General features: G+C 32.3%; 1 protein-coding gene across 12 annotated transcripts in view; it reads right to left on the minus strand.

Annotated features, from left to right (window-relative positions):
* LOC143249592 (uncharacterized) overlaps positions 1-13,421 on the minus strand; it is a 75,768-nt gene that overhangs the window by 52,591 nt on the left and 9,756 nt on the right. For 10 of the 12 annotated variants that reach the window (XR_013027848.1, XR_013027849.1, XR_013027845.1 and 7 more), the window contains exon 2: positions 9,352-9,972. The exons of the other annotated variants lie outside the window; for them this stretch is intronic. Coding sequence is in view for 4 of the 10 variants with exons in the window: in XM_076499712.1 (XP_076355827.1) it covers positions 9,352-9,964 (613 nt within the window). In the remaining 6 variants the exon portion in view is untranslated. The remainder of the gene's footprint in view (positions 1-9,351; positions 9,973-13,421) is intronic. 12 annotated transcript variants of the gene reach the window in all.

Raw genomic sequence — 13,421 nt, forward strand, 5'->3', positions numbered from 1 at the left:
AACGAGAATAGATTGCAGTAGTAATTACAATGTAATGGTAGTTTACAAAAGATGTATAGTTTCTGTAAACCGGTTATCGTGTATATCTCCACAACAGAAGAATACACAAGGTCGGTTAAAAAGTTCGGGTATTTCAATACGTACGTTGATGGTCCATTATAACTACCGGCCTTCTTCATAATTTTTAAAGAGCTTAGAATAAAAACACAAAGAAATTGCTGTAATTTCTACAGTAAATTGAAATGATTTTTTTTTTTTTTACAATACTCTGCTATAACAACCAGTTCATACTATGCATATACACTACAGGACACATTATATACATATATATATATACTACAAGATACATTACATATAGAAATACATACTACAAGACACGTTATACACACATATACTACAAGACACATTACATATATATATATATATATACACACTACCGGACACATTGCATATTTATATATATACACTACAGGACACATTATATATATATATATATATATATATGACACAAGACACAGCAGATATACGGACTACAAGTACTGAATGTATTTGTTGTGTTTTTTTTTATAGCAAACCCACATCGAGCTATCTTCTGTATCCACAGAGAGGAAGAGAATCTCTAATTTTATCATTGTAAATCCAGAATATATAAGAAACACGAGTTATAGGGCATAACAGAAATAGAAGCCACAAGACATGTCAAACAAATTTATAGAACACGTCAGATATATATATCTATAGAACACATCAGATGTATAGGTTATAGCGCATAAATAAAAAATATAAGCTACAAGACATATCAGATATAGAGGCTATAAGACGTAACAAATATACAGGTAAACTAACATATCAGATATAGAGGCTAAAAGACGTAACAAATGTACAGGCTAACTAACATATCAGATATAGAGGTTACAGGACATAGCAGATATATATATCTTTACATAAAACATAAGATACACAAGTTCCGATTCTCGCACTCCAACCCATATCTGTATCACTTCTTCACCATGACAGACTTTATGGATGATAGAAATTTAAAAAAAAGAAAAAAACAAGCAAGGGGACAGAGATGGCGATGAGAGACTTGGACTGTCACTTGGACGTGTGTTCCCCAAAATTACTAACTTAATTCTTTGTGGAATTATCTTGTGTGATATAAAAAGGATACACAGGCGTAACGACTACAAGACACGTCATGAGATATAGATAACAACACGCGAGTCAGATATACTAGCTACGGCATGCAAGAAATACACGAATTTCAATACACATCGAATATACACAACAAACATATAAGCTACATAACAAATATATACATATGCATAACAAATGTATATATACACACATAACAAATATGTAAGCTACATAACAAACATATACATATACATAACAAACATATACACATGCATAACAAAGATATATATACACACATAACAAATATGTAAGCTACATAACAAACATATACATATACATAACAAACATATACACATGCATAACAAAGATATATATACACACATAACAAATATGTAAGCTACATAACAAACATATACATATACATAACAAACATATACACATGCATAACAAAGATATATATATATATATACACACATAACAAGCAAATATATATACATAAAAAATAGACTAAAATTCGCATAAGATTAAATACTCCGCTACAGTCTACAAATATATATATACACACACACACTACGTGACACATTATATATATGTAATTACTTAACAAACCAGAGGTATCGACAACGAAAGTTTTATATAGAATTGTAGGTTATAGAGTACACAAAACCACTAATTATTTCTTTGTAATTAAAAACAAAGCTACACAACGGGCTATCTGTGTTCTGCCCACTGAAGGTATCATAACCCGGTTTCTAGCATTGTAAGTCCGCAGACATACCGCTGTGCCACTGGATGGTTTAACTAATTTATCTAAGCTACTGGTTATATCAAATGTATATGGATTATAATGAAAAGGTCATTTGCGCAATTTCTTTGGATTAATATTACGTTACTTGTTATACATTTATTATATGTTTGTAATCAAGTATAAAATTATACAACGGGCCGTCAGTGATTGCCCACTACGTTTTGTTTTCAGCGTTGTAAGTCCGTATACATACGGTGGGGGGGTTAATATTACATATCATTCTTTATTACATATATATTGTTTCTACTGAACAGCGTTCCAAAAGAACTGACACGACCAAATATGTTAGAAGACAAAAAAGCGAATTTGTATACAGATAGTTTCTATTGAACAAGCTCTAACAGTCTGATGCATTGCTTCTCATAACTCATAGATTTTTCGTACTTTTTGAGGCATAAATCGACTATGGTTCCTCACAGTATAAAATTCTGACAGCTTATTACTTTGATGTATAAGCAAGAAAGGTGTTCCATATAATTTTAATATGGTTTAACACCGTCAACCTTTCCAATGTTGTTTATTACAATATAAATAATTCATTCTATTCTGTTTGAATTGCATTACTGCGCTCATTCACCATTTTCACAAAAAGAAATGCAAAAGAGAAAAACCACTCTTCTTGGATGGTAACAATACTCATAAGTATGTACAATTTAGATATGTATATTTGAAGATATAGGATTATATACTACATCTATAAACAATTAATACAAAGCAAAAAGCGGGTAAAATGTAGCTACTCTTTTTGTTAGACATGTAACACATGTTTATATAAATGACCACAGTCTTAGCTCATGTAAACTTAGAGTTGTGCTCATAACTTTTCTTAAAATGATTTTCTTTTTTAATTAACGTGAATCACCACTACGGTTTTCTGAGCTGATGTAAGTTAAAGATGTGACAGACAATGTGTTTCTATTAGAATGTTAAAGGTGTGACTAACAACGTGTTTATTATAGGATATTAAAGATGTGACAGAAAATGCGTTTGTTTCAGAATGTTAAAGACGTGACAGAAAATGTGTTTGTTTCAGAATGTTAAAGATGTGGCAGATAATGTGTTTGTTTTAGAATGTTAAAGATGTGGCAGATAATGTGTTTGTTTTAGAATGTTATAGATGTGGCAGATAATGTGTTTGTTTCAGAATGTTAAAGATGTGGCAGATAATGTGTTTGTTTTAGAATGCTAATGATGTAACTAACAACGTGTTTTTTAGAATGTTAAAGATGTGACAGATAATGTGTTTGTTTTAGAATGTTAAAGATGTGACAGAAAATGTGTTTGTTTTAGAATGTTAAAGATGTGGCAGATAATGTGTTTGTTTCAGAATGTTAAAGGTGTGGCAGATAATGTGTTTGTTTTAGAATGCTAATGATGTAACTAACAACGTGTTTTTTAGAATGTTAAAGATGTGTCTAACAATGTGTTTGATTGTTTGTTTTAACGCAGAGCTACAAAATGGGCGACATGCGCTTTGTTCATCACGGGAATCAAACTCCGGATTTTTGCGTTGTAAGTCCGTAAGCTTACCGATGACCAGTCGTGGGAGTGCTGATAAACGAAATTTTAAATGTGCTTTCCTTTCCTAAAATGTCAATGAAAGATAAACGTTATATCTGTACATTAATCAAGTAAGGTTCAATACACTAAATACGAGTTTTCTTACTTTAAAGCAAAATAATAGTTAATATTTACTATCGAAGTGTAAACTAACTCTAGGAAATGTTTACAAACTAACATTATTAAAGAGAACATTAATAACGACGCGTGAATAAAAGAACCGCAGAAAGTAACTTTTAGTCCTGATTTTAATATTGATTGTTATTAATTCATGTTCGAACTTCATTATACTTTCTATGTTTTGTTCATCTGTAGCCAGTTGCTAAGACTAAGTTTGTTGAGTATTTGGAAAAGGTTATTTTATCCACAACATAAGAAATCTTAATTTTAAATTAAGTGATACTTTAATATCTGCGCGACACCTACCCTACTAGTTAATTTCTACACTAGTTATAAATGTTTTAAAAAAATCATATTTACTTATTAAGATAAATTGGTGTTTCCGACATGTTTGCGGTAGGTGATTTTAATCAGTCAAAAGAATTTTGTGAGATCATAGCTTTTAATTTTAAGTAATATTTTCTAACTATTTTGTTACCTCTAAAATATCTTCAAAAATCATACACTCTGGTGCTTTTTAATTAATATTTCTATTTATGACATAGTTTATTAATAATTCAGTCATTTACCTGAACTTGTTTGAAACTGTGTTTTTGTTAAATTTATTTATTATGTTGCGTTGTGAAAATAATAAATATCTCAAATTTAAGACTTTCTTTTAGAATGTTTACCGTTTTATTCATATATATATAGTATCACTATACATATTGTTCACTAACAAGTGTACAAGCACATTTTATGTTTTAACTTAAAGTTCATCAAACGATTCCAGGACAGGTTGCGTTCATGACATTGCTTTAACATTTTGTGATGTGGAAACGAGACACGTTAATCGTAGTAAAGATCGAAATGAGGGGAAAGTCCATAGTGCTGTTCTAATGGTGACGAGAGTATATTTCGAATATTCCCAGTTAGTCAAGTGTGTTAGAGTGTGTGCTGTCAGATCTTTCATTAAAACTAAGCAACTAAGTTTTCCTTTCGTATTACACTGTAACTAGAACCAGATTTCCGGTCTTGATACCCCCTGGGGCATCTTCCTGTCTGGTCTCTTATCATTACTACACTTCACCAGCTTACAAGTTCACTTCTCTAAAATCTACACAACGCCTTACATAAATAATTAAAAACTCTTTCTGTATACGTCATACATTCTGAAACTTGAGCTTAGAGTTTCTTTTTTATACATCATGACAAGAGCTAATAAAATGTTTTAGAATCAAATATAATAGTACATTACGCCAAAGACTGTCAAAATACGATACTACGTTGCCAACTCGTATAAGAAAACCTAATTTAATGAATGAACGGTTGTAAGAAATATGACGTCAGTCAGTAAATTCTTAAGCCAGTCTCTAGAAACAAAGTTTTGTTGTGCTACTTTTATCATTACAGATATTTACATTAATTTATTTTTCCTTGTGTAAAAGACGTTACCAGCAAACGCGTTTTGAAAAACATTTTTATTTAATCGCTTAATATTTGAAATTTGGTATAATCATACAAACATTATAGAGATTCTCTTCATCCTAAAATACTATACAGATACTTGTATCACTATAAAAATGTAGAGAATTCAATAAGGGTCTTTATTTGATTTTTTTTCAGGCTGAGTGTTGCTGTGTTATATCTCCCATTCTTCTAAAGCACTGAACTGAATAGAACACAGCTAATGAAAACAAATGTCTTCTTAGAGGCATGTATATATATGAGGAAATCATTCTGCTGCGAATATAAATGTGGAAAATTGATGTAAATGCACGTTTATAGTAAAATGCGGTAAACACAGGAGTGAACTCAGAGAAAATAATATAACGTACATATGTATATATATTTTGTATTATTGTATTAATAAATATTGTATTATAGATATGAATAGCAACTGAGGATATGATAAACACGGATGTTGACATACAGACACTAGTGATGGAGATGAAGGTTGAGTCATAGACGCTTGTTGGATGCGAATGTTGAGTCAGAGAAAGGAACATGACACACACGAATGATGTTTCCAAAACACTGGTACTTATAATACAATATTTATAATAATATCTTATTATAAGAACGAAAACTGTGAACAGGATAAGTTGAATGGCTATGATAAACAAATATGACAAGAGAAAACAAAAAGAGTAAAATGGAAAGTAAAGATGAATTAAAGCTGTGGACAAATTGGACATGAACAAATATTCAGACAGTGACATGGTAGGCAGATGTGCTGATACAAATATAGCAACCTTGCAATACATAGTAAAACACAGACGTGTTTTAATACACATGCATAACTATATACAGAGATACTTTGAACTAGAAAATTTAAAAAGAAGCAACTTAAATAAACATTTTTAAATAGTTAAATAACATAAAAAGAAAAGTACAAATGTAATAAATGACCGTATATGTTAAGTAGCTACTTCCTCTCTAGTCTATCAGTGCAAAACTAGACCGCTAGTGTGGTTAGCAGAGTAATTTTGCGTAAATTCCAATGATTTTTTGTTTCACTATTGCGCTTGTGCTGCCATCTATTGCTTATTACTTTCTATTTCGAATATAAAAATAGCTCAAATATTAATTTTTTTTATATATTAAGTAATCAACGAATGATGAGTTTTTATTTATTTTTCAGAGTAGGTTATTTACTAACTCAAATTACAATATACAAACTATGCAATTACAATGTGACCGAAAACGAGCATTAATATTTCAATTCAAAACCACAGCTTGTGGCATTTTAATACTGAATAAATTAGATTGGAAAATCATAATGATATATATCTAAATGAAAAAAATCTTAACATATCAATAATGTTTAAATTATTCATCTTTGGTTGCGATGTATAAATTACTGTAAATTGGTGAAGCGTATATCTAATTTTAATGAACTGTATCAATAAACTAGTTGTACATCTGTATTTCTTTCTTATTATTTCCTCTCGTCTCGTAACCTAAGGATCGCGGGTACGAATACCCGTCACACCAAACATGCTCGCCCTTAAAGCAGTGGGGACGTTATTATGTTACAATCAATCCCAAGAGTTGGTGGTTGGTAGTGATGACCAGCTGTTTTTCCTCTAGCCTTACACTGTTAAATTACAGACGGCTAGCGCAGATACCCCTCGTCTAGCTTTGCGCTCATGTGAAGAAATAAACAAAGCTTGTTACTTCCTTTGATATTTTTTCAGATCATTTGTATGTTTTGGGAGAAAAACCACGTTGAGCTTTCTGCATCATGAGGAATATTTGTTTAGACGATTTGACTAAAATTTGATTTAAAAAAAAAACTTATTAAGAACAAAAATGTTTCTTTTTGTAAGGGAGTTTCACTAAAATAAAAAAGGAACTACTTTCGTTGATTGATTGAAAGAAAATTTTCAAAGATAGAAGCATGAACTAAGAAATGCATAGAGAAGTTTGGTTTGTGTTTTGCGCGAAACTACACGATGGTATTTTGCGCTAGTCGTCTCTAAATCAGCAGTGTAAGAGTAGAGAGAAGGCAGTCATTATCACACACCGCTGACTCTTGAGCTACTCTTTTGTCAACGAATAGTGGGATTGACGATCACGGTATAAAGCCCTCACAGCTGAAAAAGAGAACACGTTTAGTGTGACGGGGATTTGAACCAGAGCCCCTCAGATTGCGAGTCGAGTACTCTAACCACCTGACGGCATGAAAAGAAAAACATGTTTGAGTATATTTTTGTTGATGAAAGTTTATATATATATATATTCATGTCGGTATTATAGAAATCAAAATTTCATAGAGCTCTTACTTCAGATTAGTTTTTTCTTGCACTCAGTTAAATGACAAGGAACAGAGGCATCTTGTTGCTTCTAAGCAAACCTGAGCGCTTTAACTTGCTGGATGCACCAATTGCATCGAAACAAAGAGCTTTTTGCCAACAATGCATTGTAGTCAGTCTTGTTTGCTTAAAAACAAACGCAATGCAGTTTTCCTTATTGAAATAACACATGGAGCGATGAAATAACAATCATATCGCATACACACTCTGATAGTATCTTATAAAACACATGGGCTGTATATACAGTAAGATTGAATATCCCAAAGTTCAAGCATAAATATCCCTAATTCAGAACTGTTAACTGGAGGAATGGGCAACTAGCAGCAGAACCCTTTGTTTAAGCGATTATTCTAAACTGAAAATCGATATTTACTATCACAGTCACAGCTTCTCCATAGCTGAAGGTGACTAGAGCCTTGGACCTTGTGATCCTTAATCTGGAATGCTGACCAGCTATTTCATTTATAGTACTAATGTTGGTATTAAACTAATGAAAGAAACCACTATGAGGAAATAAATGAACAAATAAATATATTTATAAGTGGTATGTAAATTATAATCTCACGTACCCTATTTATTTCTTTAACCATACCACAATACTACTATCTAATATTACAAACAAGAGAATGAGCAGGATTTATTTTTGCCGAACGTTTACTCCAATTAAAAATACTGCTGTTTTTGTTTACAAACAATATATCCTTCTCTGTAAAAGCAAAATATAGAACTAAAGAACTATTTCTGCGTGCTTTAGAAATTTAACAAGCATGCATTAGATTTTTAATATTCCACCGTATTGGAAAATATTCATACCTGAGACTTCATTTGGTTCATTCCCGTAGAAATAACTAGTTAAGTGCTGTTTTCTATTACCTCCCCCCCCCTCAGTGAGTCAGCGACAAGTAAATCTTCGGTTTCATACCGATAAAAGTGGATTTCGATACTCATGATGCGCACAGCACAGATAAGCCTTGTGTGTAGCTTCGTGCTTAACAACAAACACAGCTTTGCATATTATTGTATATACACAACAGCTCAGCATTAGTTAAATATTGTTTTCTTTTTATATATATTATGTATTACAAACTATTATATTTTGGGTGTCGAAAGATTAAAAACATATGTTTGCAAACTTTTTATTCTTTCAAATATAAACAGTAAGTTTGGTTATAACCTGAGCAAACTACGAATCAGGTCTTCGGTCAGTATGTCTTGGAAATATGATACTTTTTGTCTGTTTGTTTGAGAAAGTTAAATTCGCAAAAGGAAGTGTAAAAATAGGTATTGAATTAAAGTCAAGGTAGTAACTTATCAGAACTGGCGTTGTTATTATACTTAATACATTGTAGTAATGGTTTCATTCAAAAGTTTCAAAAACCAAAAATGGAAATCGTCTAGTTCCTAGTACCTACGTTTCTTCATGAAAATATTGAATAAAAACCTTAAGAACAATAAAATCAAACCTAATGTAAATGCTTTAATTTATTACGATTATTTAAGAACTTAAGTGTAAATATATATATATATATATACATATATCGCTATTTATTACTTTCTTGTTTTAAGCATTTCCCTCGCGACTTTCCGATTTCCATTGTTCTACAACTTTTGGTTTCTGAACAATGTTGTTGAAAGAATATTAATCCAATGAAGTTCTTCAGACGAAAACAATAAATTTTTCTCTGTGTATTGATACTGCAAAAAATCAATACACTAAGAAAACATTTGTTTAGCACGATGTTACCAGGTGCCTTGTTATCGAGTTCCAGTGAAGCACATTAAAAGAACTTCAAACATATCTCCAAAACTAAGTACAAGATAGCAAAGCATAAAGTCCAATACAAAGAGATTACATAACTGGTAGTTGGCATCGTAATAATGAAACTGTGAAAGGTATTTTTGATGTTATTAATTTAATTTTAAGCTTACCTATCTTCGTATGTTGTTCTGGATTTAAAAAATAGCCAACGGCTAAGTTATTATAACCGGTCATCATCATGAAAGTTGACGGTGATTGAGCAGGTTGGTAACTAGGTGGCGCTGGTGAATGTCGGGGAAAACTATTGTGGGCATATTGTGCACTTCTGTTAGATCTTTTTTGACTTATGCGTTTTAAAGTACTCATCGCAGAGGTCGTATGTGTTGAATTAAACGTATTATTTTCTGAAGATGGTCGTTCTGCGTCTGTGGAAATATTTACAAGAAACGACGCCACTGGTGGAAGTCTACAAGGAGTCTGTGGTCGTGGTATACCATCTGACTGTGAATTCTTTACGGTATTAGGTGTAGGGGTATTAACAGCTAAAGCTGAAGTGTGGGTAACCGAACTTCTGATCGACGTGGAAACATCTTGAAGGTTATAACCTGTTGTTTGCAGAACTAGTTCGGGATCGAATTGGAAAGAAAAACCGTTATTCGTCTCCATTACACCAATAGATGGCACTTCGAGATCATCCAAAGGAAGTCCGTCGTTCGTTGTAGTGTCTTTTGCTATCATTGTGGACGTATTTTGTTGATCCCTGGTTGAAGATGCCTCTGTCATTTAAGATGCTGAAAATATATTAGACGTTGATTCATATTTTGGAAGTCGCAATAAAATTACCAAATACCATTTTAAGTAATTATAATTAAATAAAAAGTTTAAAAGTTGTAATCAAAATATCTCAAAGAACCACTAAACGTATTATCTTTATACACTCTTTGTGTGTGTCAAATGATAGAACTTTCGCATTATTTGCACTGTTGTAAAAAATTTAAAAACATACTGCATATCATAAGGTTAATACTTGAGTTTCTCCAAAGTATTATTTTTGTTTCTGTAAAATTATTCAAAAATATCATATATTGAGTAGCACAAAAAAAGTCATGATTCCACTTTGTCATGGAAAGTAGATTGTTCTGGTGACCAGGTGTCGAAATGAAACTAGTTATTGTTCGAATAAATCAAATAACAATTTATTTAGAGATTGGCTATTCATTTAATAACTTAGTGTCGAGACGGTTACATCCACTCGACCTCTGAAAGTCCATATCAAGGTCGTAGTGATAACATTATAGAGATAAAACACGTTTGCAGACAGTTCACTGACAATCCCTATGATAAACGCTTATATTTTTTCTTTCCCACATACCCTTAATCTGTTCAAAGTTTTTTGTAAGGTTAAGTGGAATGTTATGAAAAGAAAACACCGAAGTTATAAGAAGTTTTGTAAGAAGTTTTTGCAGTTGGAAGATATGTGCACACCGTGTCACAAACAAGTTTTTTAGAAACTAGAACCACTAACATTTGGGTTAGAAACTTGTACATTACTCAACTACACACACACACACACATCTACGACTAGTTTCATACTTTGGTTCTATCAATTTTGTTTTTGTTTTATTATCCCTTCCAACCTTCCAAAGACGTACGGTGATTAATTCTTGGAACTCAGTGATCATATGTAGGCTAAGGCATAGGTCATAATTTGTCTTTAATATAAAATAAATAAAAACTCGTGTTTTTAATTTTCTTCCATCGTTACATAAATACACCAGTATTCTGCACACAATAATTATTATCAGTCGCTTCTCAAGTTACCTGAAGAAAAACGGTTAGATGTATCGATTGTTTTTACATTTTTGCTTTAAAGTTACAGCAAGAAAGGATAAATAAAGTTGTATTAACTTTGTCTGTTTTATCTGTATATAAATATTTTATTTGTGCAAGACTCTTTTTGGTTTATTTTTAAGTCATTAACTTGTATATATGTTTTGGAGTCATTTAGCATTTGGTATATTCAGCCTGGATGACACGTTTGGCATGGCCTAGTGATTAGGGCGCAAAACCCGCAAACTGTGGGTCAAGGGTTCGAATTCATTCTGCTTGAATGAACATACTAATTAAATTTAGGGTAGAAATAACTGTCATGGTATCTCATGCAGTGTTTTAACTATGAAGAAATACGCTAGCAAAGAGCTAGCATATGGTACCGGTGTATGTTAGAACAAATAAACTTTTATAAAAACAGTGTTTAACAGTTTTGTTGTCATGCCATGGCCCAAAAGCGTAGAGTTGTCAGTACAGGCAGAGAGTTCGAATAAAACCTTTACATGATGCTGGTTGGACTCTCCAACAACTTGCAGTAGACTTGAAATGCACCCAAACATTATCACGTACATCCAAGACCATGAGACCAAGATAGATAAGTTTGAAAATAGGAAAGAGAGAGGTAAAACACCTAAACTCAATGATACTGATGTTAAGTATCTTCGTTTATGCAGCCTATGGAACAGAAAAAAGTTTAACAATGATCTGAAACATGAGATAAAAGACCATGTACCAAATATCATAAAAGTGTCCAGATCTACAATATCAAGAAGGCTTAACTAAAATGGAATATTTGATCGTTTAGCAGTTAAAAACCTTTACTTCGACTTCCACATATTGTGAAGAGACCGAAATTTGCTAAAACGTACAAAAACTGGACTACAAATTGTTAAAGAGAGTTGTGGACGGATGAGTTCAAGTTTGAAATATTTAGTTCAAAGTGTAGGTGGTACTTCCGGCAGAAGAAAGGTGAAAGATACTAGCCTCAATGCATAGCACCTTCCTTGAGGAATTGGGGAGGCAGTGTGATGGTTAGAGAGTGTTTTTTTCTGGTGAGGTGACAGGAGATATTTATAAAAATAGATAGAATAATGAGTCAGCACAAGTATCATCAGGTACTTACCCATCATGGTACACACAGTGATTTGCGTATTATTGGTAAAGGATTCCACTACCAAGAAGATAATGAACCCAAGCACTCACCCAATCTTTGGATAAATTATTTAGATGATAAAGGAGCTGTTAGTGTCATTCAAATGATGCAATGACCCCCACAGAGCCCCGATCTCAACCCAATTCAGCAAATCTGTGACTTGATAGATCTAAAACTAATTAAACTGTGATTCACTCTAGCATAGCTCATAATTGGTTGGGAACTGAAGGTGTTTTTGACATTATTATACATTCGCTTTGTTCTTACACTCAGTGGGCACAGCAGAAAGACAACCCATTTTGGAGCTTTAGGCTTAACAACAACCAGATTTAATTAGTTTACACTATTGACTGTAGAATCCAAGTGGCTCTGCTCCTAAGTATACCAGTGTTAGGATAGAAAGATAGTATCACTTCAGTATTGAAAATGTATTATTTATTTGTTTGTCTAGAATTAAACACAAAGCTACATAAGGAGTTATCTGTGCTCTGACCACTACGGGTATCGAAACCTGGTTTTACCGGAGAGAGTCCGCAGACAATTACTAGTATTAACTATCTGTGTAAAATTAATAGATAAGTCAGAGCTTCGGAGTAAAATGAACTATAAGAATTGTTTTACTTTAAAAGTATATTTTTCTAAGCAAACCTTTTGAATACATGTTGAATGTAAACATATATATATATATCTAGGCCAGAAATAATTCTGTTTTCCTTCCTTTTCCTCACAGTTTCTTCCTTCCTGCTATTTACGCTTTATTCGTGGGTTATAATTTGAAGAAAAAGTTTGATCTCAATTTCAAATAATTTGTCTTTATATACAATAATAGTTGCCACTAAATCAGAAATAAGGTATTTGTATCACTTTCTTAAAAAAAGTGTCCCCAGTGGGCACAGCGGTATGTCTGCGAACTTACACAGCTAGAAACTGGATTTCGACACTCGTGGTTGGCAGAGCACAGATAGCCTTTGGTGTTTCTTTGCGCTTAACTACAAACAAATTTAAAATAAGCCCTATCTAGAAGATGAACTCGTGTCCACCAACACTAGATATTTTGCTCTTTAGTAATAAATGAAATGGGGTAAGAGGATTTTAATGCACTAAATATTTTTTTAACAGTTTGACTATAAAAGTATTGTCGAACGTCTTCTGAAGGACTGGTTCATTTGAAAAATAATTTCATTTCGAACCGGTGCTGTAGTACTGAACAATGGGTGGGGAGAAAGTGAAGTTATGAAGCAAATTTCAAGCACGGTT

Source organism: Tachypleus tridentatus, chromosome 4 (genome assembly GCF_004210375.1).
Source record: "Tachypleus tridentatus isolate NWPU-2018 chromosome 4, ASM421037v1, whole genome shotgun sequence".
Taxonomy (NCBI): Eukaryota; Metazoa; Arthropoda; class Merostomata; order Xiphosura; family Limulidae; genus Tachypleus; species Tachypleus tridentatus.